Raw genomic sequence first — 27,221 nt, forward strand, 5'->3', positions numbered from 1 at the left:
TGTTTTCACTTTAACTTTGTTTTTTCGTTCATTTTTTGCGTCATTTCTGCTTACAGTTTACCCTTTGAGGTTTACAGGTTGCATTTTGCATTTTGATTTTTGGGTTTTTGGTTATTTTCATTTTTGATTTGATTATATATATACATAGACAAGCCTATGGAGGAGGAGCCCCATGCTGAGAAGGTTCGTTCGAAGATGTATGGGGTGGGTACTGAGAAGGCAGACGCGATGGTTCTTGTGACGGAATGGGGTTTGAGGAAGCGTGCACAGGGTGGTGCGGCTGAGAAGTCAGTTGTGACGGTTGTGCTTGTGGATATGATATAGTCGGTGGGGTTGATGCTGGGGAGGTGAGGCCGGGTGGTTTCACTGATGGTGAGGTGTGTGCCACTGGTTCAGCGGAAGGCTTTTCCTTCTTTTTATAGGGGCCCCTGGGGACATGGTCTCTTGTGCTAAACAGTAAGAATCCTGCGTATGATGACTTGATGGTGAAATCACTGTTCAAGTATTGTGGATGAGGTAACGGTTCACTCGACATTCTTTTCCTGTTTCCACTGGACACATCGTCATTATTGTCTGTATGTTCTTGTTCTCCTTGTTTGGTTAGATTCTGTTGTTGGGAAATGGTTGGTGAAGGTGATTGACCATCTTGTGGCAGCTGGTGTTGGCTATTTTGCTCATGTAATTCTTGATCATTAGGTACACCACCACTTTCGTCGATTATTTCAACGTTTTCTTTTGCATAATTAACTGCCAATTTATTTTCTTTGCCAGTAACTCCATGCTTTCTTCTAATATGACGGGCCAAAGAATCATGACGAGGATAACTCTGTACTTTACTGCCACTTCTTGAACAGTAAATACATTTATATATTTTCTTTTTAGTAGCATGAACAAACTCTTGATGTCTTAATAATTCATTCTTACCATAAAATATCTTTAGACATGGTTTATTTGAGTTGGGATCACTTAAATGACATTGATGTATTATCGCTGATTTTCTATTTTGTTTTTGATTATTTTCAGTTTCTAGATTTTTCTCGTGTTCAGATCTAATTATTGTCAATTCTCCTGCTTTTTTACCTGCTTTATTGGCTTCAGTTTTAGATATTGATGATTGTCTTGACAATTGCGGTTCTTCGAGTCTTCTCTGTTCGTCATAATAATCTTCATCTTCACTGGTTGATGATTCTGAGTCTTTTAATATGTATCCTAATCCACTCGAATTGGCTGAATCTTGCTTTTGTGTAAGCATCGATTTATCATCAATGTATTCCGATGTTTCTGGGTCAACTCCTTCCTTTGGTTTACCCTCTGGCTTACTTACGATAAATGTATCAGAATCTTCTAAAGTTGTATTCTTTTTCGTATAGTAAGGTATTGGTTGCCTTGATGGATCTTCGAACTGAATTGAAATTCCACTTTTCAAACTTTGTGGTGGATAAGGTAAAGATTGAGGTTTTGATTTTGATTTCGCTTTTTGCAACTTATTTTGATCAGATTCATACGATCCTTTAGGTTGAAGAGGTTTTAGCTGTTGAGGTTCTGTATCAACTTGAGCACTGGACACTGGATTTTGCGAGGTATCTATAGGTTGTGATGATAATTCTAAATTTGGATGCTCTTGCTTCACCTCTACCGATTTTGAAATATCTCCAGGGTTTTCAGCTGGTCTAGGGGTATTTTCCCTTGGGGTGACTTCTTTGGGAGCCTCTTCTCTGACTGGTTCTTTTGTTGATTCTACTGGAACTGGATCATTCGGTGTCGGTTCTTTAGTACCAGGTATTGAAGAAGGCAAATTGGAGAGGATCTCAGGGGTTCGTTGAATAGTTGGTTCGCTCACAGGTTCAGTGACTTGTTGGGAATATATGGGAGGGAGTTGAGGGATATCAGGCTGAAAAGATTGCTGAATAGTTTTAGGTTCTTCCGGTATTGGTCTATCAAGAGCGGGAGCCTCAGAAGGTATAATTTGAGAATCCATTTGGCTTTCTTCATCGATAAAGGAATCTGAAGGTAAGACCTCGTGGATAGTTTTTGGACGGAGTTGTTGTTTTTTAGGGGAAGTTTCAGTTTTCCTTTTTTTGCGACCAGGACCCGAAGCATTACTACTTTGATTATGATTATTATGATTATATTTCAACGTTATATCGATATAAGGTTTAATGTTAATTTTTGATAGTTTTCTTTTAATGATATCTGGATCAACACTATGGTAAGAAAAGTTGTAAAAGGGATAAGGGAAAGGGTATTGGAAACCTTGGCTCATTGAAGCTTCCATATAATTTTCGGGGGGTTTAACAATTGGACCAAAAGGAGTTTGAGAAACGTCTATATCGATTAATTTTAAAAAATGACTTAAATCAGGAATTATATAAACCAAATGATAAACTTCCCAATATTGTAAAGAGTAGATTAAATCCACCAAATATTTTGTTATATGACTCGATAAAGTTAAATTGAAATAAGAAGATGAAAATTTATGTAAATGATTGTAATTATCAATTAAAATTTTTGATAAATGTTCACTTGGATAGTAAATTTTATCATTTGTTAATTTTTCATTTAATTCAAAGTTGAAATTTGTTCTTGGAATATACGAAGTTAATTCAAATAATGCATTTTCTATAGATATTCTAGAATTATCATCTAACTCTTTTTCTTCATTTAATAAGTAAAGTAGTTCAAATAATTGACTGGAATAATGATTGATTGATTCTGGTTGATGATTACTTTGTTTATTGGGAGTAACCTTATGCGGGTTGAGCTTCATCAAGTCATATAGAATAGGATCATCAACCAAGATCTGACCCATATTTTGTTTTGATCGTGGATACCCTTCGAGTTTTCTTATTAATGCACCCGGATAAAATTCTTCTTCTGGCATCTTGACAAAACGCTATGCACAAAGCTGAGAATAATGGCAATTTCAAAAGATTCTGTATTTCTAATAAGTCTTCTTTCAGTACAATTAGGCCACTTTCCTTCAACAAAAAGTGGATTCCAAGGGCCTAGTAATTTTTGCAAACTTCTTTACCAGCAACTTTAATCAAAAAAAATGCAAACAAAGCCAAAAACGGAAAGATAAGACTAGCAGCAGCAGGACACCCAATGACCTCCCTTATTATTTGCAAATTACCAAAGCTAGTCAAAGTATATACTTGTAAAAATGACTTTTTTAACAATTAAAAATTTGTCTACGCTATCGTTTTATTTCTCTCAACTTTTTTTTCCTGCCTGAGTAACCTGCTTTTTCGTCGTTTTCAAAATAAACTGCAACATTTTTTTTCTGCAACAAAAAAGTTGTAAACGGCAGCAAAAAAGGTCAGTTTTCGGTATGCGCACTCTTCTCGCAGCCATTTTATTACGTTATTATGTGATTTCTATTATTTATATTACTTGATTATACACTAGAATCTGGTGGCACCAGGGTATATATGTCTTTCCAGATCTTGAGAGATGGCGTCGGCTTCGGCTACTGATTCGATATCGTCCAACGTTTTCAAGTAAGTTTTTTCGCTGTTTTCCACGATTGAATCTGGTAAAGAATGGCCCAAATAGTGTAAAACATGATTGAATACAACTTTATTAACATCAAACCCCCACAAGTTATCTAAATGCTCATGGTTAGGAACCACTTGGCATTTAGTGTATTTTGCAGGTAATTGATTTTTCATAACGTTGATATCAACCAAAGAATCGCAGTCCCCGTATAAAAGATTAATTGGAACTTTTATATTTTGTAGAGGATAACTGATTGGATTTAAGCCGGAGAAATTTGAGTTTGAATCATGGTACATTTGAAAGTTTTTAGACAGGATGATTTGAAACCAATGAGCCACGGTTTTAACCGAAGTGGTGGAGTATAGATGAGCATAGGAAGATAATTTTTGAATTTTACTAATATTGATTGATTTCCAATTGAATAGTAAGTAGTTTGAGATATCAATAAAAGTGTCGAACAACGGAGGATACATGATTTTCCCCCATAATATGACACTTGGCATCAATACTTTCCTAGAGAAAAGTAGAAAAACAAAATTTGGACTTGATTTTAAAAGTAAATCAAGGAATTTGGAATATAATCCATGGGGGGTGGTGGCAGGACTTATAGCTATAATTTGGTCAATTTTATCGTTCAAATCAGGATTGACTGAAACACTTGCAAATGCTTGGGCAGTACCTTGACTAAATCCAATATAAGTCAATTTTTCTGCTTTTGTTGTATTTAAAATATAATTTATCGTATTTGGTATATCAAATAAAGCAAATTCATCAATTGAAAAATCCCAAAATTTTTCTGAGTTTAATTTGTAATACAAATGTTTTTGACTATATTTATTACCTCTATTATTTCCTAACCAAACATCGTAGCCCAAATCGTATAGTATAAATGGTAAATTCGAATGTTTATCCAACATTGTAACCCAAATTTCACTATTCATTAGTAATCCATGGTGTAAATAAATCACTCGACCACCTTTATTGGCTTGTCCATTCTTCAATATTCTTTGAATAGTTAAGAAATACCCATCATCAGTACGCACAATTTCATTTTCAACATCGTATCCAAATAATTGGCACATTTCTTGAATACTGGATGAGTTTAATAAATCAGTCATCAATTCATATTTTTCTCTAGTTAATTCTGGATGGGAATTAGAATCCAAATATTTATACTTCACTTCTTGAACATTGCTTGATGAGGTCACCGTTGAACTAATTAAGTCAATTGGATTAGATGTAAATTTGTATATTTGTTGAATTGTATTAGTACAGAGATTAATTATCGGGCTCGGTAATATCCCTGTAATCACCGAGATGAGATACTCTATCCATGTCAATAAGAACGATATGATAATTATTGGCCACTCAAGTATTGAGAGCCTACCGAGAAGTGGGATATACATTATTGATATCGAATTTTGGGGAAAAGAGAAATAGGTGATGGTCCTCTTCTATATATTTGCTGTATTTTGTAGTATTCTCTTTTTTTTGTTCTGGTTTTTTCCTCTTGAGACGATTTCCCAGCCACCAACGGTCCAGCAACAAAACAACAATGTTAGCTCCATAGGGGGAAGAGTCAATTGCATTAGGAAGTAGAAGGCCATACACACATCCTGGTAAAGCATTTCTGTAACAAACTTTGATAACTCACTGCAGTCTACACTCAGATAATTTACCCTGTATCGGTACTTTATTGATAATTCACAATCCTTTCATACTTGCAATTGAGCCTCTCTGCACACTATTGTCAGACACAACCTTATACAACCTGAAGGGGAAGTGATCTTTTGTGTTGCTTTGGAGTGGTTCTCAGAATGAGCTAATTTTATTCAACGTTTATAGTATGAGTACAGTGAGTTAATTTATCTTACCTTAAAAGGACCAACGATCAAATTGATAAGTATATAAAGGATGATGAAGCCAGTTTTTCATCTAAGCTGATACAATATCACATCGGAATTTATTCTATTTACTATTATGAACTGTTTGCTAGAATGAACCATTCAATATAGCATTTGCAAGAAACTATCCAATCACAGATGTTCGGACAATCGGTCGAAAAAGTGCCTAAATTGACCAATATGTTGCCCATTACGGAATGAAGATGGTTTTAGGTTCGTGCACACTATAATGGAGCCAAGACCATGGACCTAGAAAGCATTGATGTCAAACACGTCAAGATGGTGAGCTTGGGGTACTTGGAATGGATCAGTCAATTATGGCAGCCGTTGAAATATCCAGAGTACGATCTAGAAGACAATCTGGCTAGGCTTTGCGGACATAGGTTGAATAAAAGGCTCAGAGTATATACGAAAGCTGAATAAAAGGCTGATGAATATATACGAAAGCTGAATAAATTGCTTACCAACAAAATGTGCCAGACAATAGGCTTCCCGAATAGGTACCGATTGATGGAAAAGATAAAATGGCATTTGCAAACCCGATTGTATTTCTCTCCCTGCTAGGCATTTGTTATATATATATTATATATATATATATACATGTATGCCTTGAAAGGAATTTTTTAGATTTCCTTTCTTCTGTAGTTTTAAAATGGTTTCTGCAAGACAAATTGTTCAATCTTTAACTTTAGCTTCAGTTGGTTTATCATCAGCTCCAGAAGTTGCTGATTCTCCTCAAGGAGCTAAATACGTTGCTAAAATTGACAGTGACAAAGTCAAAGGTCAAATTGAATTTTCAACTGCTGCTAATGGTACTGTTCAAGTTGATGTTGATTTGAAAGATTTACCTGAACAAGGGGGTCCTTTCTTATATCATATTCATGAAAAAACTGTTCCTTCCGATGGTAATTGTACCGGCACTGCTGCTCATTTCAATCCTTATGGTGGTAATGAAAATAATACTCAACCTCAAGATAAAGAAGTTGGGGACTTATCCGGTAGACATGGTAAGATTTCTGGTCAATCTTTGAAAACTTTTTATATTGATCCTTATCTTTCTTTAAATAAAGACGATGCTGCCTTTTTCGCCAATTTATCAGTTGTTGTTCACTTGAACAACACCACTAGAATTGGTTGTGCTAACATCACCGAAGTTTCCTCTAATTCTACCGACTCTGATGATGTTGCTACAGTAAGTGCTGACTCGGGTGCTTCTGCTTATGGAATCCATGGTATAGTTGCTGGTGCTGCCGCTGCTGGTTTAGCTTTATTAATTTAAGCTCTTCTCTATTTTTTTTGTCAAATCGATGGTTACCAAAAGTATTTAGTTATTTAATCAGATTTCCTTCTCTTCACGCTCATCTGTAATATTCGGGGTTAATGCGCAAAAATCAATCTCGGGATCTACACCTAATTTTCATAAACTATTTTTATTCAACTAAACATTTTTAGAAATAGAGTAAAAGAATTGAAGGTTTAATATCTGTCATTACCGCCTCTACCAGAAGAGCCGTAAGAGTCATTACCGCCTCTACCAGAAGAACCGTAAGAGTCATTACCGCCTCTACCAGAGGAGCCGTAAGAGTCATTACCACCTCTACCAGAGGAGCCGTAAGAATCGTTACCACCTCTACCAGAGGAACCATAGGAGTCAGAGTTGGAGGAGCCGTAAGAGTCGTTACCACCTCTACCAGAGGAACCATATGAGTTAGAGTTCGAGGAACCGTAAGAACCAGAACCAGAACCAGAACCAGAACCAGAACTATGTTTGTTCAGGGATCCGTAAGAATCAGAGTTGGATGATCCATAAGAACCAGAGTTACCGGAACTGTGTTTGTTCAGGGATCCGTAAGAATCAGAGTTGGATGATCCATAAGAACCAGAGTTACCGGAACTGTGTTTGTTCAGNGATCCGTAAGAATCAGAGTTGGATGATCCATAAGAACCAGAGTTACCTGAAGAACCGTGTTTGTTCAGGGATCCGTGAGAATCAGAGTTGGATGATCCATATGAACCAGAGTTACCTGAAGAACCGTGTTTGTTCAGGGATCCGTAAGAATCAGAGTTGGATGATCCATAGGAGTCGTTACCACCTCTTCCAGAAGAACCATAGGAGTCGTTACCACCTCTGCCAGAAGAACCATAAGAGTCGTTACCACCTCTGCCGGAAGAACCATAAGAGTCGGAGTTGGAAGAGTGTTTATCTTTTTTATCGTCAGAACCGAAACCAAAAACCATTTTTATTATATTGTTTGAGTAGTATAAATCAATTGAATTGATGAAGAAAATAGTTGAAAAAACACCTTTTAGGCAGAAATTGACCTTATATTTATAATAATCCCCTCAGCTCAATTGACAAGCTATACCAACCAATTGCTTGAAATTACCCAAGAGATCAAACTTGAATACCATCGAAATTTCAAATCGAGTCTCTTATTCCAGGATATAGACAACAACTGGGTTCAATTACAATCCCGTGGGCATGCACCTTTCGATATCAGGAACCCAGCCCAAGTACTGAAAAATGGGGAATATCCCTTAAACGAAGCTTTCCTTGAACTTCACCTTCAGCCAATTCCACGGCCATTTGTCCAGTTGACCATTCCATTGACTCAATTGACCCAATTGACCTATTTAATGGTAAATTGAACACCCTAAAAAACCAAATTAAAGTAACAAATGGTGGTACCCTTCGAGGTAAGGTTGCTGAGTTTCATAAACCGAACTGAATTAGTGCTGCAACTTAGTTGAATTTGGTCCTGATAGAACAGGTGTAATTAAGGGGAATTGTGTGATCGCATCGGGAATCTTCTGCGTGCTTCGCTCAATTTTCGCCAACGGTGGGTTTCGCCAACGGTGAAGTTTTGCAACTGTGGATGACTGCGGTTTATGTGGTGGAGAATTGGTCCTATTGGCTCAATGGGCTCAATTGGCCAAGTTGGTTTATCCTAAATGGTCAATTGGCTATGGGAGTATGCCAGGCGTAAATTTCACTTGCTCTAAGGGAACAACTTTAAAGCCAATTCTAGCAGGACCCGGACCAAAGCTTTTCGGTTACGTGTAGGGACTATTTCTTCGCTCAGTTCAAATTAGATGACTACATATTATTATTTTGTATTACTTTGATTGTTTGTTTATTTGTATCGTCTAAAATGCAACTGAAATTTCGATTAACTGTCCCGATTTTTTGATGACCACTACTATCCCGACATTGTAGATCTCGAGACTAGGAATCTTTAATTGCGGAATGGGCTTCTATTAGTTTCCAAAAGTTTCGGTACGTTTGTTGTATTCATTGAGTTACATTCCCTTGTTTAAATTGTTGCGAAAAATGTAGTTTTTTTTACATAATAAGGTTAAATAGGTATTAATATGGATAACTATACAAAGAGGGAATGCAATTAATGATTTCTATCAGCAGTACGAGGTTTAGCACGAATGATATTATCAACTCTTAATAAAACTTCGGCAGCTTCAGCAGCAGAAGAAACAACTGCTCTTTTCAATTTATAAGATTCAACAATTCCTAAATCTTTCATATCAGCAACTTCACCATTATTTAAGTCTAAACCAGAAGTAGTCATACCATTATAGATTGCAGATCTTAATTTTGAAATTAATTCACTTGAATCAAACCCAGCGTTATCAGCTAAAATGGTTGGTAAAGCTCTTAAAGCTCTTGCAAAAGCTTCAATGGCTAAAGATTTTTTACCATTTACATTTGCAGCAGCTTGATCAACTGCTTTTGACATAATCATTTCAGAACATCCACCACCTAAACAAGTTTTGGTTTCTTTAGTAGTTTGAGATAAAACTGATAAAGCATCATGTAAAGATCTTTCAGCTTCATCTAAAGCTTGATCGGTAGAACCTCTTAAAACTATAGTACAAGCTTCACCAGCGGCGACACCACTAAATTTGGTGAAAACATCTTCACCAATTAAAATTTCTTCAATTAAATCACAATAACCTAATTTAACTTTTTCAGGATCATCAAAAGTAGAAACAACTTCACCACCAGTAACTAAAGCTAATCTTTCAATACCATCAAAATCAGCGTGTTCAATTGAATTTATTTTAGCATCAGTGAATAACTGTTCTGGATAATCATAGATTAATTGTCTATTAATAAAAGTATTAATACCAAATTTTTTAATTTTTTCCACTTTATTCTTCATTTTCAATTTTTCAGCTTTTTCTAAATCAGCTAATTTTGAAGTTGAATCAACCTTGAATTTTGCCCCAAAAATCTTAACTTTATCAGTATCCATTGAAGTATTTGCAATTAAAATTTTAGCATTATTAATTTTTTTAGGCTGATTTATACCAAATTTTTTTTCCAAGATAAAACCTTCATCTAAAAATGAATCAGATAATTTACCACCAACTTTTTTAATGATTTGTATATTGTTTAGATTGGTGGACCCCTTTAATCTCAATATAGCATCAACTGCTAAATTAGCAAAATAATCTTTATCTTGAGATAAAATTTTCGAAGATAAGGTTGTTTTAGCAATATTAATTAAATCATTTCTGAAAATGGTTGGATTTGATCCATTATTCACACTTACTTTATCTAGTCCTTCAATGGCAGTATTTCTAGCAATTCTGAAACCTTCAATAATAGTTTGTGGGTGAATTTTCTTGTCAATTAATTTTTCAGCTTCTCTTAATAATTCGGCACTCAACACCGTAACCGATGTAGTACCATCACCAACTTCATCATCTTGCACTTTGGAAATGTTCACCAAGACTTTTGCTGCTGGATTGTCCAATGGAATTGACTTTAAAATAGTAGCACCGTCATTAGTAATTAATGCTTTATCTGGATCAGTTGAACTTTGCAATAATTTATCCATTCCCTTTGGTCCCAAGGTGGACTTAACCAAATCACCAACGGCAATCGCACCAACAAAGGCCGACATACGGGCGTTCTCTGCCCTTTCTTCGGTGGCCTGATCACCTAAAATCTGTACTGACATTGTTTAATTTCGACTATTAGTGATGATTCTTACTATGGTGAATGCTTTTTTTCATACTCGACGTGTTGATCTAAAGGGAAAAAAAAAAAAAAAAACCAATGCCGGTAGGCGCACACACAAGCACCCACAGCAAAAAGGGTAGTGCGCGCGTTGATAATCATTACACCCGTACACACCTAAACCTCCGTACACACTATTTACTTCCGACAAAGCCCGGGGGGTTTTCGTAGTGTTCCGATGATTCTCTACTTTACGCCGTACAACTCAGCTGAACGAGCTGGAGAAACACAAATAAAAGTTATCCAATACCAGTAGACTTATCTTTTACCGATCGTGGGCCTATCTAAGCATATATCGATGGATGTAGAGGTATTTCGATGTATATATGGTGTAGATAGTGGCATCTCCGGGATTAGTACTCACGTGAAGAAAAGTCTAATCAAATGAAAACTGTTCAAAATTCGCTTACTGCTTGAAAACTCTAAAGTTAAGGGCAATTTTTGTAGCGACAGCGAAAAAAAAGAGAGAAGACCAAACAAAACGAAAAAAAAAGTCAGTTCAGACTTGAAAGCAACAACTGATAACATAAGAGAAACACCAATTTGGGAAGGGTTTAAGGTGTGTAATGCTTATGAAGGATAGTAAACTAGGATTAAAATACCCATATTCTCTCTACTGAAGCTTTCCCCCGAGAATAGAATAATTTTGCATTCGTTATTGAGATAATAACTTATATTCATGTATTTATAAAACATTGCATAATGACCAAAGATTTGAATGAAGATTCCACCAAGGATATTGGTTCCACCGAGGATTTGAGTAAGGACTTAAATAAAGAATTAAGTAAAGATTTGAGTACAAAGTTAAGTAAGGATACGAGTAAAGATTCTGAAACCAAGCTAATAGCGACAGTTCCTGATGATTATCAAGTTTTATTTAAAAAATTAGATATACTGCATAATGGAGAGATTACAATTAATGAATTTACCAAAGCACTTCAAGAATTGAATCATCCAATAAGTGATAAACCCGAATTAATAAGTCAAGTTTTCAAATCATTCGATTCGAACCATGATAAAATCATTGATTTTAATGATTTCAAATTATATTTAACCACAACTGACGATCAAATTTTAAAAGGATTCAATAAAATTGATCAAGACAATGATGGGAAATTGAACAAGTCTGATTTTATAACTTATTTAAAGAAGAGTCTTAATTTAGATCCATCAATTTATAATATCGATAAGATTTTTAACACCATTGATTATAAAAATGATGGGTATATAACGTATGATGAATTCAGATATTTTTTAATTTTAATGCCTAGATTACATGGCTCAAGAATAAAAACTGCAATAACTTTCATCGCCGAAGAATTAGATTTATCATCCGATGGTGATGTCACTTTAATAAATCAATTTTTAAACGGATTTGGGTTTTTCTTAGCCGGTGGATTATCAGGAGTGGTTTCTCGTACTTGTACTGCACCATTTGATAGAATAAAAATCTTTTTAATTGCAAGAACTGATTTATCTTCCACTGTTTTGCATTCGAAAAAGGAAATTGCTAGACAAATTGCTAATGGTGCAAGTCAAAAAGTGGTAGAAGAAGCTAGGAAAAAAATGGTTGCCGCTGAAGAGGCTGCTGCTAAACAAGCTGCTGAACATCCGAAAACTATTCGTAGTCCGATCATTCAAGCAGCAAGAACTTTATGGAAACAAGGTGGTATTAAAACTTTTTATGTTGGTAATGGATTAAACGTTTTAAAAGTTTTCCCCGAATCAGCAATGAAATTTGGTTCTTTTGAAGCAACTAAAAGATTTTTGGCTAAAATTGAAGGACTTGATGATACAACAAAATTGTCGAAAGCTCTGACTTATTTAGCGGGTGGTTTAGGTGGTGTTTGCGCTCAGTTTACTGTTTATCCGATCGATACCTTGAAATTCCGTTTACAATGTTCAAATATTGATTCTTCAATTAGAGGTAATGCTCTATTAATTAAAACTGCCAAAGATATGTTTAAAGAAGGCGGATTAAGAATATTTTATCGTGGTATATTTGTTGGTACAAGTGGTATATTCCCATATGCAGCTTTAGATTTAGGTACTTTTTCAACAATTAAAAAATGGTTGGTTAAAAGAGAAAGTAAAAAATACTCAATACCAGAAGATCATGTTAAATTACCAAATTATATGGTTTTAAGTTTAGGTGCATTATCAGGAACTTTTGGTGCTTCAGTTGTTTATCCAATAAATTTATTAAGAACAAGATTACAAGCTCAAGGGACTTATGCCCATCCTTATAGATATGATGGATTCATTGATGTTTTACAAAAAACAATTGCAAGAGAAGGTTATCCTGGCTTATTCAAAGGTTTAGTCCCAAATTTAGCTAAAGTTGCTCCAGCAGTTTCAATTAGTTATTTCATGTATGAAAATTTAAAACATATATTTAGATTAGATGAAACTTTAAAATAATAATTTTTCTTTCTTCTCTACAAAATATTTATTTATTCCATTAAAATCATTATATTTATTATTAATATATTTATCGTAAATATTCATTATATAAATCAAAACAAATAAATCCAATACTAACTTCACCAATTGGGATAAATTTAGTGTTTTTCTTTTTGTCAGATTTACCGTTATTTAATTTAATCCAATTTGATGGTATCAAGTCTTTGGAATTTTCACTAAAATTTAAATCAATTGAATCACTAACATTAATTAATAATCGGAAAAAATTGTTATTATTATTATGGCTAGAGCTAAAATTATAATCATTTATTGGAACTTGTTGTAATTGACTTTGTAATCTTTTCAATTCAATAACGTGTAGATATAGTATTGATTTAAATTGGGAATAGATTTCCTTCCAAGTAAATCCAGGTATATTTATAATTGATGATTTTTCAATCGTATCTTCAGTACTATTTTGAAATGATTCATCAAGCAGATCTAATGACTTAACCGTTGATGATAAATCAATAAGTTTATCAAAATTAAGTTTATACTCTCTCATATTTTTGGTTGTCTTTTCATCATAAATAATTACAATCATCTTATTAACTTTGCCTCCTTCAACGTTTGATTTATTATGACCTCCTGCATTTTTACCTTCTTGTGACCCAAACACTAACACTTGAACAAATTCTTTTACAAAACTTTCAATATATTTATTTAAATTCGGATTTCGTGATTCAAATACTATTAAATCAAATGATTTAACCTTATCAAATATCTCAACCGGATATATTTCGTTATAGTATATGATTTGTGTGATCCATACTTTTATAAACTCTTTTATAGCCAATATGACGTTGCCGGATGTCAACGGGAGCAGCATTCTTATGTTTCCAATAGTGACATCGCTTACCCAACGTCCTGATTGAAGATAACCAAGACAACTAGTAACAAATTCTCTCATTTTTTTTTTTAAGCGATTGATTGAGACTCGATCTTTTCATCGCGTGTGATTGACTGACGCGCCTTTACGAAAGATTCACTATTAATACTTGTAAATCATCATCCAAGGCAATTCTAATTGGGGCTGACCGTCATGACGATAGTGAATATAGGAGCAAGTGACATCCACAGAATCACTTCGGGACAAGTTATCACCGACTTGGTATCAGTTGTTAAAGAACTAGTTGAAAATAGTATTGATGCTGGCAGTAATAAGATTGATATAACTTATTCGAATTATGGATTGGATTTGATAGAGGTCACAGACGATGGTAGAGGTATTGATCCCGCTGATTTCGAGCTGGTCTGTTTGAAGCATCATACTTCTAAATTGAGTGATTTCAAGCAGTTGAGTGAAATTGGGGTGTCTACTCTTGGATTTAGAGGAGAAGCAATGAGCTCTCTATGTTCAATTGCAAGTTCTGTTATCGTAACCACTTGTACGCCTAAACAATATCCTAGGGCAACTCAATTAGAATATAATCACATGGGGGTTTTGAAAAATAAAAAAGTTGTTGTAGGGGGATTGAAAGGTACTAATGTTAAAATCACCAAGATGTTTGATAATCTTCCAGTTAGAAAGAAGAACTTGATTAAAAACTTGAAGAAAGAATTCCATAAATCGGTGAATTTTTTAATGAATTATTTGATAATATATCCTAATATTAGGTTTACAATTTTTAATACTAACTCACAAGGTAGAAAACATTTATTAATGGGTACAAAAGGTGGACCAAAGACTACTATCTTAGATAATTTGATTAGCGTTTATGGAACAAATGGAGCATATGGATTAGTTCCCCTTGATATTGAAGTTAATAACTTGGATATGAAACGATTAAAGCTATACGATAATGATGAATCATCAAGTGGTAAGATGAACTTAAAATTTTCTGGTTATATATCTAATAGTTCGTTTGGATTAGGAAGATCATCAAGCGATCGACAATTTTTATTTGTTAATCAAAGACCGATTACCATGAAAAAGTATTTAAAAACAATTAATGAAGTTTACCGAAGTTTTAATCATATTCAAAACCCGGTTATTGTACTAAATATTGAATTGGATTATAAATATCTCGATGTGAACGTTACTCCAGATAAAAGAATAGTTATGATACATAATGAAGAATTAATAAATGAAGTATTACGAAATGAGTTAATTAACTTTTACCAAAAACAAATAACGGTTATTCCCAAGAACAGAAATTCTGAAATCACAATTAATGGAGAGAAAATTCTGGTTTTGAGTCAGAGAGAAGATTTGTTGAAAAAGGGTGGGTTCAAAAAGGAGCCTACAAGAACATTACATGGAGTACAGGTAAAGAAGGAAAAAGATGATGAAAAAGATGATGAGAAAGATGATGAAAATAATGAAAACGACGAAAGAGATGATGAAGAATCGCAAGAAGAGGAAGAAGAGCAAACACAAAAAGAACGAAAGGAGGTAGAACAAGCAGAAGCAGAGGAGGAAGACGGAGAGGACAAAGAGGGAGAGGAAGAACAGCTAGAATCAGAACCAGAACCAGAACCAGAACCAGAGCAAGTTGAAAACAAGGTGAAAGTAGATCCGGAAGAAGATGCCATTGAACAGCTTGTCGATCAACAGGACAATCTAGAAGGACACGAGTTAGAAGGAGCAGAAGACGAACAGATGGAAGAAGAACAAGAAGAAGAAGTACAAGAAGAAGTACAAGATGAAGTACAAGAAGAAGTACAAGAAGAAGAAGAAGAAGAAGAAGAAGAAGAAGAAGAAGAAGAAGAAGAAGAAGAAGAAGAAGAAGAAGAAGAAGAAGAAGTACAACAACAAGAAGAAGTTCAACAAGAAGAAGAACAAGAAGACGAACTTGAGAAGATAAGTTCCGAAGAATTGGATGATATGTTACAAACCAAAAAACGAAGTCAAGGGTCGACACTTGATTTATCACAATTCATAAGCACCAGTCACGAAACCTGTGAATGCAAACACGACAACGAAGAAGACAAATTAAGAATAGAGATTGGAGAACATGTGGAAGAAAGACAAGTGAAACGACCCCGTATAATGAAACAACGAGACGATATTGCCTTTGGAGAAGATGAGATCGAAGCAAAGCTAATAATCAAGAAAGAAACAAGCGATGAAGTATATAGATTACAGAGTGAACTAAGGGTAGACCAAGACCAATGGGAAACGATGATCTTACCCAAACTTAATGGGAAAACAAATATAAATAAGGTTAAAGTTGATGATATAAGCCACCGAGAAGAGGCGGAAGCCAAACTAAGCTATACGATTAAAAAGGAAGATTTTAAAGAAATGCAAATAATTGGACAATTCAACTTAGGTTTCATCTTAGTGACTTTGAATAATCTGAATAACTTATTTATAATCGATCAGCATGCGTCGGATGAAAAATACAATTATGAACGATATTTGAAAACAATAACATTCGATAAGAATACCCAATCCCTAATCAAAGAACAAACGATAGAATTGAACATTATTGATGAAATGATTGTGTTGGAAAATGTTGAAATATTTAAGAATAATGGCTTCATTATTAAATTTAATCAAGATGATATTCCTGGCCAAAGAATCAAATTAGTTTCTTTACCAGTGCTGAAACATACTACATTTGATCTTAGTGATTTTAACGAAATCATTCATCTAATTAATGAGCACAAGTCTTCCAATATTAAGTGTACTAAATGGGAAAGATTACTTGCCAGTAGAGCTTGCCGAACCAGTATCATGATTGGTCAATCATTATCCCATAAAAAAATGTCCAAAATCGTTTGCAACTTAAGTTCATTACAAAAACCCTGGAATTGTCCCCATGGCAGACCTACAATGAGACACTTGATTGAGTTACAGCAAATGCCTCAATTCAATCAAGATTACAAATTGTAATCGGACCCTATACCCCTTTGTGTTCCTCCTAATCTCTCTCTACAAGTTTTAGCGAGTAACAACAATTCTTATATTGTCACTTTTTTGACGTATGATGACTGTAGAACAGCATGCCGTTTGTAAATCCAACAAATGGATATATCTTGGTATTGTACCAATCTGTTATTCTTGCAACCTCTCAACAATACTCTACCTGAAATACCCTACATCTTTTTGCGCTTCTGGCTCTTTGCTCGTTTATTCTCTGCCCATTTATTCTCTTTGCTCATTTATTCTCTTTGCTCATTTATTCTCTTTGCTCATTTATTCTCTATTGTTTTCTCTTTTTCTTTCGGTAATTTTGCTTTCTCACTAAATACCCCAACATCTGTTTTGACAGATTTATATATAGACTCACCCTATATCCATCCATATCCATCCATATCCATCCATATCCATCCGTATATCTGTAGATTCTTTTCTTCTATCCATCCATCTACCTCCCTCCCTATATCTATGAAAATATTCACCCACATCTACTGCTAAACGTCTACAATTGGGGAGTCGCTGCATTATACTGTCCTGTGCTTTCTTTTTTTGTCTTTTTTTTTGTTTGTTCGGTTTTTTTTTTTTTTTTTTTTTTGTTCGGTGTGTAAAAATACCTATCACATCGACTGATTACGTTTTTTTTTTTCCTAAAAAATACCTATCACATTGACATTTTCTACTTTTCCTTTCTCTTCAAACTATCACTTACCGTCCCCGTCGATTGATTACCCTTCAATGTCAAACATCATGAACCTGCCATTCGAGCAGGACCGGAGCCAAGATAATAAACAGGGCCCGCCGCAAAATGAATACCAGCAAACACAAAACGTTCAATACCAACCGCTATATCGACAACCGGTGTACCATCAACAGCCGCCCTACTATCCACCACAGGTCCCACCCCAGGTCCCTCAGATACTGCAGCAGCAGATACCGCAGCAGCAGATACCGCAGCAGCAGATACCGCAGCAGCAGATACCGCAGCAGCAGATACCTCAGCAGCAGATACCGCAGCAGCAGATATCGCAGCAGCAGATACCACAACGCCCATTCGGTCAAGAGTTCCAACAGCCGTATCCGTTGGTAAACGAACGGAGAAGTCGAAGATCCCATAAGAATTCAAGAGATGGATGCCCCAATTGCAAGAAACGTCGAGTTAAATGTACAGAAGAACTACCTTCGTGTGCAAATTGTACCAAGAAGAAGTACCGTTGTGGCTACTTGGACTTTCCCGCTGATAAACTTGAGGCAATTAGAAAGAAGAATGAAATAAAAGACCGGGAAAGTGTTCCTGAATCAAATTTGAGTGGAAGTAGCACTCCCTCTGTTAAAACACTTTCATCTAATGCAACCCCCAATATTAGAACGGGTCAAGTTGATGAAGGATTTAATAATGATTCTTTAGAACAAAAACAAGAATCCATACCGTCAAATAATAAATCTCTGCAATTACAACAACCAATTTTGGAGAATTTTCAAACAAATCAACCATTTATAAATATTGAGGATTTACGTAAATACGTTTATACTAATTCTTTTATTAAAGTGGCTCAAGATATGAATTGGAACTCTTTATTAGAAAATAGTGATTTCAATTCTTTACAAATTCCAAGATTCAAACCTTCAAATGGAAATAATGATAATTTTAATGATTTTTTCAATAATTCTTCCAATCATCATCAACCTTTGTTTGGGGATCAGTTAAATCGTTATGATTCTATGCACCTGGATGATTATCAAAGCCAAATGAATTCTCTAATGATTGATAATCCTAAGGAAGTGTATCAACCGTATCCAAATGAGTCCCAACCAAATCAATACATTTCAAATTTAAAACGACCTCGACAACCTGAAGAATCTGAACAGCCCCAGGAACATCAACACGAACAACACGAACAGCATCCCCATCAACAGCAACTCCAGCAACTCCAACAGTATCAACATTTTGATGAAACTCTTGAAAGCTATCTACATCCTAAAACAAACACCTCAACTACAATACCTCATGGTCCTCTACCAAATGCCATAATTAAACCTATTAATTTCCCCAAGATTGAAGTTGATCCAAAATTGAAAAACGTTTTCTTACAAAGATATCTTGATTTGAATAATCATGATTCTTCAATAGTTGGTTTAATAAATGAAGAATATGAACACTCGTTCCAACCCGTTTGGAATAATAAATTATCACATAATTTTTGGACCACAGTTTTCAATCAATCAGTTGTTCTAAATGTTTATTTTTCATTTTTCATGGATCGTTCCCTTAATTTCCTATTAAAAGTTTGCAGTGTTGTTGTTCACGGTGATAGTTTTATAACTAATTTAGATGATCCAAGTGATAGTGGTGGATATTCTTCAAATTCATCTAAAGCATCAACACCAAAATCACCTGAAGCAATAATGAAAAAAGTTACCGAAACGAGTAAATTTAGTAAACATGATTTAAATGTTTTAACTAAAAAATCGTTTTCATATTATGGTAAATTGATAAGTGACTTAAGAGCGTCTTTAAGTACATTTCATATTGAATTTTCAACTAAGATATCATTATTTTCTGCTTGGTCATCATTTATTCATTCTCATTCCACGGTTGATACGATTAGTTTATTATATAATGGTACAGCATTATTATTTTCCAAGATTTTAAATGAGGCAAATCTGATCAATGATGTAACTCCAACAATACAAGTTCTGATGGAAATTTTTCATACTCATTGTTTAGTCTCAAAAGTTCCTGATTATACATTTGATGTTATATATGAAATACATGATTATTTCATCCAATTTAAAACGTTATGTGAATCATTAATGGATTCAAAATTCAAATTAGAAGATTGTTTAAAACGTAAAACCAAGGTTAATAAACGTCGGAAACCAACTCCCCTGTTATTTAGTCAACAAGATGAAAAATCCGAAAAATTCAATTTTTCCAATGATGAATGTGATGATCAATATGATGATGAAGATGAATATTTAGAATTGAGTATTAAACAGTTTTTGAATGATAAATTATTTCATCACGATTTAAATGAATTAGAGAAATTTTTAGATAAATTCATTAAAGAGTACTATCCAAATATAATTAAAATTAATGAACAGTATTCTAAAAAATATGGTTATATTGATCGAAATATTCATTATGTTTCATTCAGTTTGGTTTTTGAATTATTAAATCATTGGTTCAGAATTTTCCCCAGTGAAGTTATTTCAATTGGAAGTAAAATGAATCCATTCAAAAAAACGTTTTTCTTATTTTATTCTGCTTTAGGTAGATCACTCAATCATATTATTCCTCCAATAAGAAGTTTAATGTTGGTTGATCCATGTCATGTTTTTTGTCCTAAACTTGATTTTGATTTTGGTTTATATCAAATTAAAAAATTTAATGATTTAGTTATTGATGAAAATCAAACTAATTTAAAAAAATTTAATCAATTCAATTTATTAAATGAAATGTCAATGAATTTATTAAGAATGGTTCATTTTTTCGATAATCGATTATTATTTTATTCTTATTACTTATCTACCAGTTCTGCGCTTGAAGAACCATACTTGAAAAATGTCGAGCCAATTGACATTACCTATAGGGATGTTTTACAAATAATACCTCCTAAGTTGGATTGTAAAGAAAAATTCATTGAAAAATTTAATGATGATTTCATTCATTTAGCAAGTTATCCACAATTTGAAAGATTTTTCTCGAATAAAGACTTAGTTCATCAATTCAATACCGAACTATACAGACAGGAAAATAGTTTCCAAGAAAACTTATCTTTCAATTATCAAGCAGGATGTTTAAATAAAGACTTCAATACTCAGGCCATTCTCCGTGATATTCATCAAATTGAAAAACAGAGGTGGGAAGAAAGTAAGCCGGACATTGACAGAACAAGACTTCGTATGCATTACTTTGAATTGGGCAGGCGAGAAATCCTGAAATGCTTACAGTATAGACGTCGTTAGTTCTTGACAATCTTGTGTTCTGTTCTCTTTTTTTTTTTTTTTTTTTCTTTTTTTTGTTCTTTATTCAATGAAAAGGACTTCTTGTCTTTATCTACGTTTTTCTTTTTTTTCTTTTTTTTTTTTTTTGTTTCGACCTTCTCCTTCTCTGCAAATAATCTTAATTATCATCGACGATTGACGATCATGTAGTGAGTCCGAGAATTTCCTAACCAGAATCGTAAAAAAAAATAGAATATTCGTTAACTTGTTATCGTCAAGGAAACATTACCACCTTCTACATTTTGTAATCCCTTTGTCCGTTTTCTTGCAACAGAAGAACAACACAACGAAGAATCACAACGGAGAAACCCACCGAAAGAAGCTTTGCCAAACATACGTTTGGTTTCTTGGAAGATCGAGGCTAAAGCCTACAAACAACGATCGGAAAACCGATGCGACTTTCCGGGGCACGGTAATTACATGCATATTAACGTAGCAGGTGATGAGGCAGATTCTTAGATCAAAGGCAGAAATTCTTGTTTCCTATTAAGTTTATGTCTTTGCCGATGTAATGAGCCAGCCTTATGTATAACGAGCTATTTCACCGATACCAGTATGAAAGCCGTAGACACTGGTAGGTTTTAAGTTTTTTTTGCTTTTTTTCTTTTTTTATTTTGCTTTTGTCGAAGATCTCATAGAATGTCTTATGACTCAGGAGAATGACCAAAAGAACAAGGACAAAACCTTAAGAAAATGGCTATGTATACCATAAAACCGTTCGTTTAGCTTTGGCAATACCCGTAAGTGCAATGCTGCCATTAAGTCCTATTGGGACATCTGAAATTTTGAAAGAGCTGAAGTTAGTAATCGAAGACTAAAAATCGCATTTGTATTTTTTTATTGTTCATTTGTTAGTGGAAAACGGCGATGAACAGACACGACTAAGGGTTTTTTTCTTTTATATAGTAATAAGGAACAATTTTTTTATGACAAATAGTGTAATAACTTGCTTTTGGCTAGATTTGACTAGGGTTTAGGGCTAAGTGATTCTGTTTCGGGTTCTTTTTGCTTCCAGGTTTTCGTTTTCTTGCTAGTTCAGCCATATATATCGAGTATTATCCAAGATTTACCCGAGTTTTTAAGGATTTGACAGACTATGTCTGGATATTATCATCAACGACCCTTTGATGAAGAGCTAAATACTTCTTTTTCTTCGAGCGAGCCTTCATACCCTTCTGGAGAGATGCATTCTGGAGACGCTGGTGAAGAAAGACAATCTGGAGACGGGCATTTCGGTGCTAACGACGGAATCAATGATTATTTAAATAGAATGGAGAATGCCCAATATCTAGCTCACAATGGCCAAGCAGATGAACTTAATTTGTTTGGAGATGCTTTTAATTCTTTAGGTGACTCTTTGGCAACCGCTTTCAGCTCTTATCAACCAAGTCTACTGCGTCAGCAGCAGCAACCACCTTTAATACCATCAAATACCATTACCCCTACGTATTATACTCCTTCTTCTATTCCATCATCAGCATCCGGACATTCTCCATTATATATGGAACAAAAAAGTTGTGGATCACAACAATTAAAGAAAGAATTTTTAGAATTCAATAATGACGAATTACAAAAATTTAAACGTCATAAAACAAATAATCATACTAGTCATAGCACTCAATCCTTACCGGTACTAACCGCAGTATCTTCATCAGCATCTTTAGGGACTTTGTCAAATCCTCCAATTAAAGGGAAACCTTTGAAAAATTTCATCACAAAACCATGTACTTTCCAAGCACTACCCAAGAAGGAGCTGGTTCCCTTTGATAGGTTCCCATCTATGGATAAAGTTGAAATTAATTATTTATTAACTCAAATACATATAAACCCGCCCGATTTAGAAGAGGAATTCCCCCTATTTTTCTATACTGTGTTATCGTTATCATCATTTTATCTACGGTGTAATGCAATTAAAAGTTTTGAAGGTTTTAATTTAAATAATCGGGATTATTTTGTTAAACTAAGATCTAAAATTCACGATTTTGCAGTTAGATACTACAGTATTGCAATTAGTGAATTGAGAAAATTAATATTAAAAGAAAATTATAATGCATCAGTGGCTATTTATGTGTCATCGTATTTGAATAAAATATCAATCTATGAATATCCTGATCTTAATCATTCAATTGCATTTTCTAAAGGTACTGCTGGAATATTCAATGATAGCATATCTAATAATTCTAAAAAAGATGATATCTCATGGACACTTAATTTTTTAATTTTTGCATCCAAATCCATTTATTTCCCTAGTTATTCAAGTGGAGTCTTGCTTGAAATCTCAAAATTTTTAGGTAAATTCGGAACGATTCTAAAAAATCACACTCAAAATGACCAATTAATTTTCCAGTATAATCATTTATTCAATTATTTACATAATTTAATCAATTTAATTAATAAAAAATCAGTTTCTACAATAAGGGAAGATCCAAGAATATTATATGACATATTGAGAAAATTTATGTTGATAATGCCACCGAAATTGTTCATAGCAAAACATCTAAAAGATAAATTTGAACAAATATTAATGAATTTTTATGATTTATTGGCTAGGGTTCTAGATAATATCTTTCCAAATACTAAATTTTTCTTCTTGCAAGGATTTAAAGGTGGAATAAGCCTTTGGTATGATCCAAATTATCAAGTAGGTAAAGACTTTTTATTTGATTCATTATTTTCACTCCCCAGTTATTATCATGATTTGAAAAAAATTCAAGAATATTGTGTTCGTGTTTCGACTTTTTTCCAAAAAAGATATAATATTTTATCAGTTTTCTTTGGCGATCAAAATTTACTTACTGAGAATGATGATGACTTCTTTAGTCCTAAAGAAGTTAGTAACCAAGTTAATGAAGTTATGATTGATAATTTCGAAGGATCAATTATAAATTACACTAATTATATTCATTTGCCTTGCACAATTAAATTGAACAGAAATGATCTTAGAAATAGTAAGCATTTGAGTAAATTTGCAAATGAAATAAAGTTATATAATTATAATCATCATCATTATGATTTTTTCAAAAACTATTATCTAATAACTTCTACAAATGATACTGATAAAACCAATGAAAAAGAGTCAACCGATTCGATATTGAGAGCTCACATGAATAATTTAACGACAAACTCAACTCAAAAATTATTAATAGATCAAGTTAAATCAGTTGATATCCCAGTAACGGTTGATTCTCCACAGGTTTCTCAAAATCCTTATGATAGCACTAATTCATTAGCTGAACCCAACACTGTCAGCTATTACTTGGTATTGAACGAACAAAATGCAAGTGAGTTCACGGACCTTATCAATAGGGATTATCATCGGATTATACTTACTGGAAATAAAGTCCAGACTACAAACGGTGCAGCACTAAACACTTTCAGGGGATTAAATACCCATGATAAAGATCCATTAACCTTTGTTAGACCAAGTTTACTCTTGAAAAAAAGAGAAAGAAGTCAAGGAATTAATCGAGCTAAAGTTGTTGAATTCCATGAAATGAGAAATAAATTGTTAGAGGAAATAGGAATAGAATGGATAATTAATCAACAAGATGAAGACTTTTTCCAGGAAGATAATTTTTATGATGATATGAATAATGATTTTTATAATAGATAGTTTATATAATTGCAAAAGTTCTTGAGTCCTTCATTGTCAATGTCAACATACTAGATGATATAAACTTCAATTAATATTTTGCCCATTCTTTAGGGTTTACCTATTACCGTAAGCGATAATTTACCTTTTGAGTACAGTTCAATTGTTATCTTATGAATTTTTTTAGTCCAATAGTGATATTTTTGGATATCTGCTCCAGGAGAAGGTTTTTATTCTGCTAAATGTAGCATTTTATTACTTAGGGGGTTACCGCTATCAGGAAAACCCCTATAACTGGAAACTTCAAATCCCAAAATTACTATCGAAAAAAAAGTCATGTAAATCAGACATCCCACTATCAACCAAAGGTAATGGCAAATCATTCCAAATAGTACCACCCACAGCCTCAGCAGATACTGGTGAAACGACGTTTGGTCCCTTTTCACTTGCTGGGACCAAAGAATAAGTGTAATCTTGTGTAAATACGGGATCCAGAGAATAGAGCCCGGTTCTTGAATCCTTCAGTCCGTAATCAAATCCTCTACTTGAAGGACGACTAGGGAATAATCCGTTTTTTGCTTGAACTGCCCCAAAGTTAGAATTACTAATGGAATCATGGCTAGAGTTACTAATGACAGAATTGGCTGCTTCATTAGCAGGGCTTTTCATAAAAATGGAAGGAAACTCTAAACGTAATTTCTTAACATGCAAGCCGAATTCTGTTTCGCTATAGTCAGTATTAGTCTTTAATTGGAAGTCAATGATTTTTGTGCCTATATTTAATGCAGCCACACATAAAAGCTCGTATTTTCGCTTCTTTGATAGTTTTGAGCTATCTGCCAGTTTAACAATATCTTTTGATATTGATGATGAAAAAAATGTGTTGCAGACCACCAAAAGTAGTGAAAGGTCTGCAGAGGTTCTAGAATTTCTAGGATTAGTGACGCACTCATATAGAAGACACATCAATGCAGATACAATATGATGAATTATAGTATTGGAAAATGCAATTGATGCTTCTTGACAGTCGAGAGCGGCCGCTATTTCTAATATAGTTCTGGCACAATCAGCACTGGAAGACCTAAACTCTGCATATAATTCATTCAATTCGCTAGACTCTGGAGTATCATACATGGAAGGGATTGTATTAATAAACATCAAATGTGATATGTAATAAACATGAGCTGTCAAAAGTGAGTACTTTTCCATATTACTTTGAGTTGAAGTGGTTATCCACTGCTTTAGCTTCTCAGAATTAAACCTTCTATCAGATGCTAAAAAGGGACGATATCTGAAAGGAAATTCATTTAAAAATTTTTCCATTTTGATCTTTAAGTTATGTAATTTTTTCATGAATTCTACGAAAGTTATATCCTTTTTTGAGTCAGTGATGAGCGAAAATGTTTGGTATCGTATCGGAGATAATATATTGTTGAAATTGTAAAAAGCTTTAAGATGGTCGAAGCTGTCACTTATGCCAAAGAATTCATCATTGGAATTTTCTGTTCCTTCATTATGCTCAAAATCATCTAAAATTACATGATTTATTTCCATCATAGGACGGATTCCTTTCCTGTAAGCCATCTCTATATCAAAGTGTTCAATTGCACACCATAATCTCTGCATTCGAGTCGATTTTATATTAGACCCATAAAAATAAGTACAATTCCTCAGGAGTCCCAAATCCTGCGCATATCTTATTGCTAGACACAAGAGACCATGATCAAGACGAGAGTTTGCTATATTATACTCAGTGTAGATAAGCAATAACATTAGTGCTTTAACCGTTTGGATACCTTCATTCAAAAGCAGAACTCTCTGGTAATATAAAATAGCTCTCGAAAAACAATGTTCGTAGATAGTTTGGAGTTCATTAATTAGGTCATTGTTATTACTCTGCTTGTCTAATTCCTCTCGTATGCTAATCACCAAAGCAATGTTCAATATTAAGATATCCGAATCACAGATATTCTCAGTTCGAAAGCTAGTGTTATGGTAATATCTCTCAAATAATTCCTGGATTTCTTCCATCGGACATATTAAATTAGCCCAAAAGTCTTGACTGTAGTCGTTTTGTATCAACTCCATAACCAATTTTTGATCCGTTGGAAGATCTGTATCTAAAACATGAACCCGACTCTTATTCTCCATGGTAGCGGTACCGACCCATTTTCTTTCGAAGGCTTTGACTGAATCAGAGAAAAATTTTGGCAAATTCTTAAATGGTATGAGAAGATCATGATGTTGGCTCGGAAGCTGTGACTTGATTCGGTCAACGAATTTGGTGGAGTGTTTGCAAACATGGAAGTGGGAGCCTGGAAATCGATCTATATGTGCTTTTCCTAGTTTTTGGGTTTCATCTGAATCTTGCTGAGTTGGTGGAGACTGTGAACCATTTTGGGTTTTCGTACTCAGAGGTAATTGCGTGCTTAATCCTTCAAGTAAGTTTTCAACTCTGGAAAGCCTGCTCTCCATGGATTTATTAATAACTTTACGTTCGTTTTTCAAGTCTTTAGTAGATTTGCCAGTGTAAACACAATTTGGAATCTCTGTCTGTTGGCAATTTGAACAAGGCCTTTTGCCATCACATTTAATTTTTCGATATCGACAGAAATTACAAGCTTTCGAAATACGTGGCCTTCTTATTTTACTTGTGGAGCTTATCAGGGATTCCCTGCCATTATTTCCTGGAACTTCTTTCTCCATCATCGATTTAGGTTAATTACGGGATAAATTTAATATGGTCAAGCGATACAAGATTTGTCTTGTGGATATAGTTCAAAAGCAGCACAAGGTGGATCAATTAGATATCAAAGCATATCCCTGGCGTCAATGTACTCAAACAATGTC

General features: G+C 34.1%; 11 protein-coding genes across 11 annotated transcripts; 5 read left to right on the top strand and 6 right to left on the bottom strand.

The window, feature by feature from the left end:
- Window positions 1–87: 87 nt before the first annotated feature.
- HYPBUDRAFT_154228 (uncharacterized protein) lies at window positions 88–2,324 on the bottom strand. Its single transcript, XM_020221963.1, has one exon. The coding sequence runs from the start codon at window positions 2,261–2,263 to the stop codon at window positions 155–157; it is 2,109 nt and encodes a 702-aa protein (XP_020074016.1). The 5' UTR covers window positions 2,264–2,324; the 3' UTR covers window positions 88–154.
- Window positions 2,325–3,370: 1,046 nt separating this feature from the next.
- On the bottom strand, window positions 3,371–4,904 carry HYPBUDRAFT_130218 (uncharacterized protein; the record flags this gene model as incomplete). The annotated part of the gene is made up of 1 exon (XM_020219421.1): window positions 3,371–4,904. The coding sequence occupies one exon, from the start codon at window positions 4,902–4,904 to the stop codon at window positions 3,405–3,407; it is 1,500 nt and encodes a 499-aa protein (XP_020074017.1). The 3' UTR covers window positions 3,371–3,404.
- A 1,210-nt stretch (window positions 4,905–6,114) lies between these two features.
- Window positions 6,115–6,552, top strand: HYPBUDRAFT_87282 (Cu,Zn superoxide dismutase-like protein; the record flags this gene model as incomplete). Its single annotated transcript, XM_020223800.1, has 1 exon — window positions 6,115–6,552. A coding segment is annotated over one exon (438 nt), but the record flags the coding sequence as incomplete, so codon positions are not given.
- A 326-nt stretch (window positions 6,553–6,878) lies between these two features.
- On the bottom strand, window positions 6,879–7,829 carry DDR48 (DNA damage-responsive protein 48; the record flags this gene model as incomplete). Its single annotated transcript, XM_020222827.1, has 1 exon — window positions 6,879–7,829. The coding sequence occupies exon 1, from the start codon at window positions 7,638–7,640 to the stop codon at window positions 6,879–6,881; it is 762 nt and encodes a 253-aa protein (XP_020074019.1). The 5' UTR covers window positions 7,641–7,829.
- A 974-nt stretch (window positions 7,830–8,803) lies between these two features.
- On the bottom strand, window positions 8,804–10,384 carry CCT2 (chaperonin-containing T-complex subunit; the record flags this gene model as incomplete). The annotated part of the gene is made up of 1 exon (XM_020223731.1): window positions 8,804–10,384. The coding sequence occupies one exon, from the start codon at window positions 10,382–10,384 to the stop codon at window positions 8,804–8,806; it is 1,581 nt and encodes a 526-aa protein (XP_020074020.1).
- A 761-nt stretch (window positions 10,385–11,145) lies between these two features.
- On the top strand, window positions 11,146–12,864 carry HYPBUDRAFT_163722 (Ca(2+)-binding ATP:ADP antiporter; the record flags this gene model as incomplete). The annotated part of the gene is made up of 2 exons (XM_020222633.1): window positions 11,146–11,251; window positions 11,291–12,864. 2 exons carry the CDS (start codon window positions 11,146–11,148, stop codon window positions 12,862–12,864), a joined length of 1,680 nt encoding a protein of 559 aa, XP_020074021.1.
- A 70-nt stretch (window positions 12,865–12,934) lies between these two features.
- HYPBUDRAFT_115278 (uncharacterized protein) lies at window positions 12,935–13,735 on the bottom strand (the record flags this gene model as incomplete). Its single annotated transcript, XM_020219108.1, has 1 exon — window positions 12,935–13,735. One exon carries the CDS (start codon window positions 13,733–13,735, stop codon window positions 12,935–12,937), a length of 801 nt encoding a protein of 266 aa, XP_020074022.1.
- A 174-nt stretch (window positions 13,736–13,909) lies between these two features.
- PMS1 (ATP-binding mismatch repair protein) lies at window positions 13,910–17,095 on the top strand. The gene is made up of 3 exons (XM_020219422.1): window positions 13,910–14,668; window positions 14,732–15,418; window positions 15,509–17,095. The coding sequence occupies exons 1-3, from the start codon at window positions 13,949–13,951 to the stop codon at window positions 16,745–16,747; spliced, it is 2,646 nt and encodes an 881-aa protein (XP_020074023.1). The 5' UTR covers window positions 13,910–13,948; the 3' UTR covers window positions 16,748–17,095.
- A 308-nt stretch (window positions 17,096–17,403) lies between these two features.
- HYPBUDRAFT_145090 (uncharacterized protein) lies at window positions 17,404–20,792 on the top strand. Its single transcript, XM_020219901.1, has 3 exons — window positions 17,404–18,553; window positions 18,647–19,643; window positions 19,755–20,792. The coding sequence occupies exons 1-3, from the start codon at window positions 17,510–17,512 to the stop codon at window positions 20,738–20,740; spliced, it is 3,027 nt and encodes a 1,008-aa protein (XP_020074024.1). The 5' UTR covers window positions 17,404–17,509; the 3' UTR covers window positions 20,741–20,792.
- Window positions 20,793–21,875: 1,083 nt separating this feature from the next.
- HYPBUDRAFT_150886 (uncharacterized protein) lies at window positions 21,876–24,392 on the top strand (the record flags this gene model as incomplete). The annotated part of the gene is made up of 1 exon (XM_020220313.1): window positions 21,876–24,392. One exon carries the CDS (start codon window positions 21,876–21,878, stop codon window positions 24,390–24,392), a length of 2,517 nt encoding a protein of 838 aa, XP_020074025.1.
- An 849-nt stretch (window positions 24,393–25,241) lies between these two features.
- Window positions 25,242–27,077, bottom strand: HYPBUDRAFT_115236 (Zn(II)2Cys6 transcription factor; the record flags this gene model as incomplete). Its single annotated transcript, XM_020219104.1, has 1 exon — window positions 25,242–27,077. A coding segment is annotated over one exon (1,836 nt), but the record flags the coding sequence as incomplete, so codon positions are not given.
- Between the last annotated feature and the right edge of the window lie 144 nt (window positions 27,078–27,221).

This window comes from Hyphopichia burtonii (assembly GCF_001661395.1).
Source record: "Hyphopichia burtonii NRRL Y-1933 unplaced genomic scaffold HYPBUscaffold_9, whole genome shotgun sequence".
NCBI classification, from domain to species: Eukaryota; Fungi; Ascomycota; class Pichiomycetes; order Serinales; family Debaryomycetaceae; genus Hyphopichia; species Hyphopichia burtonii.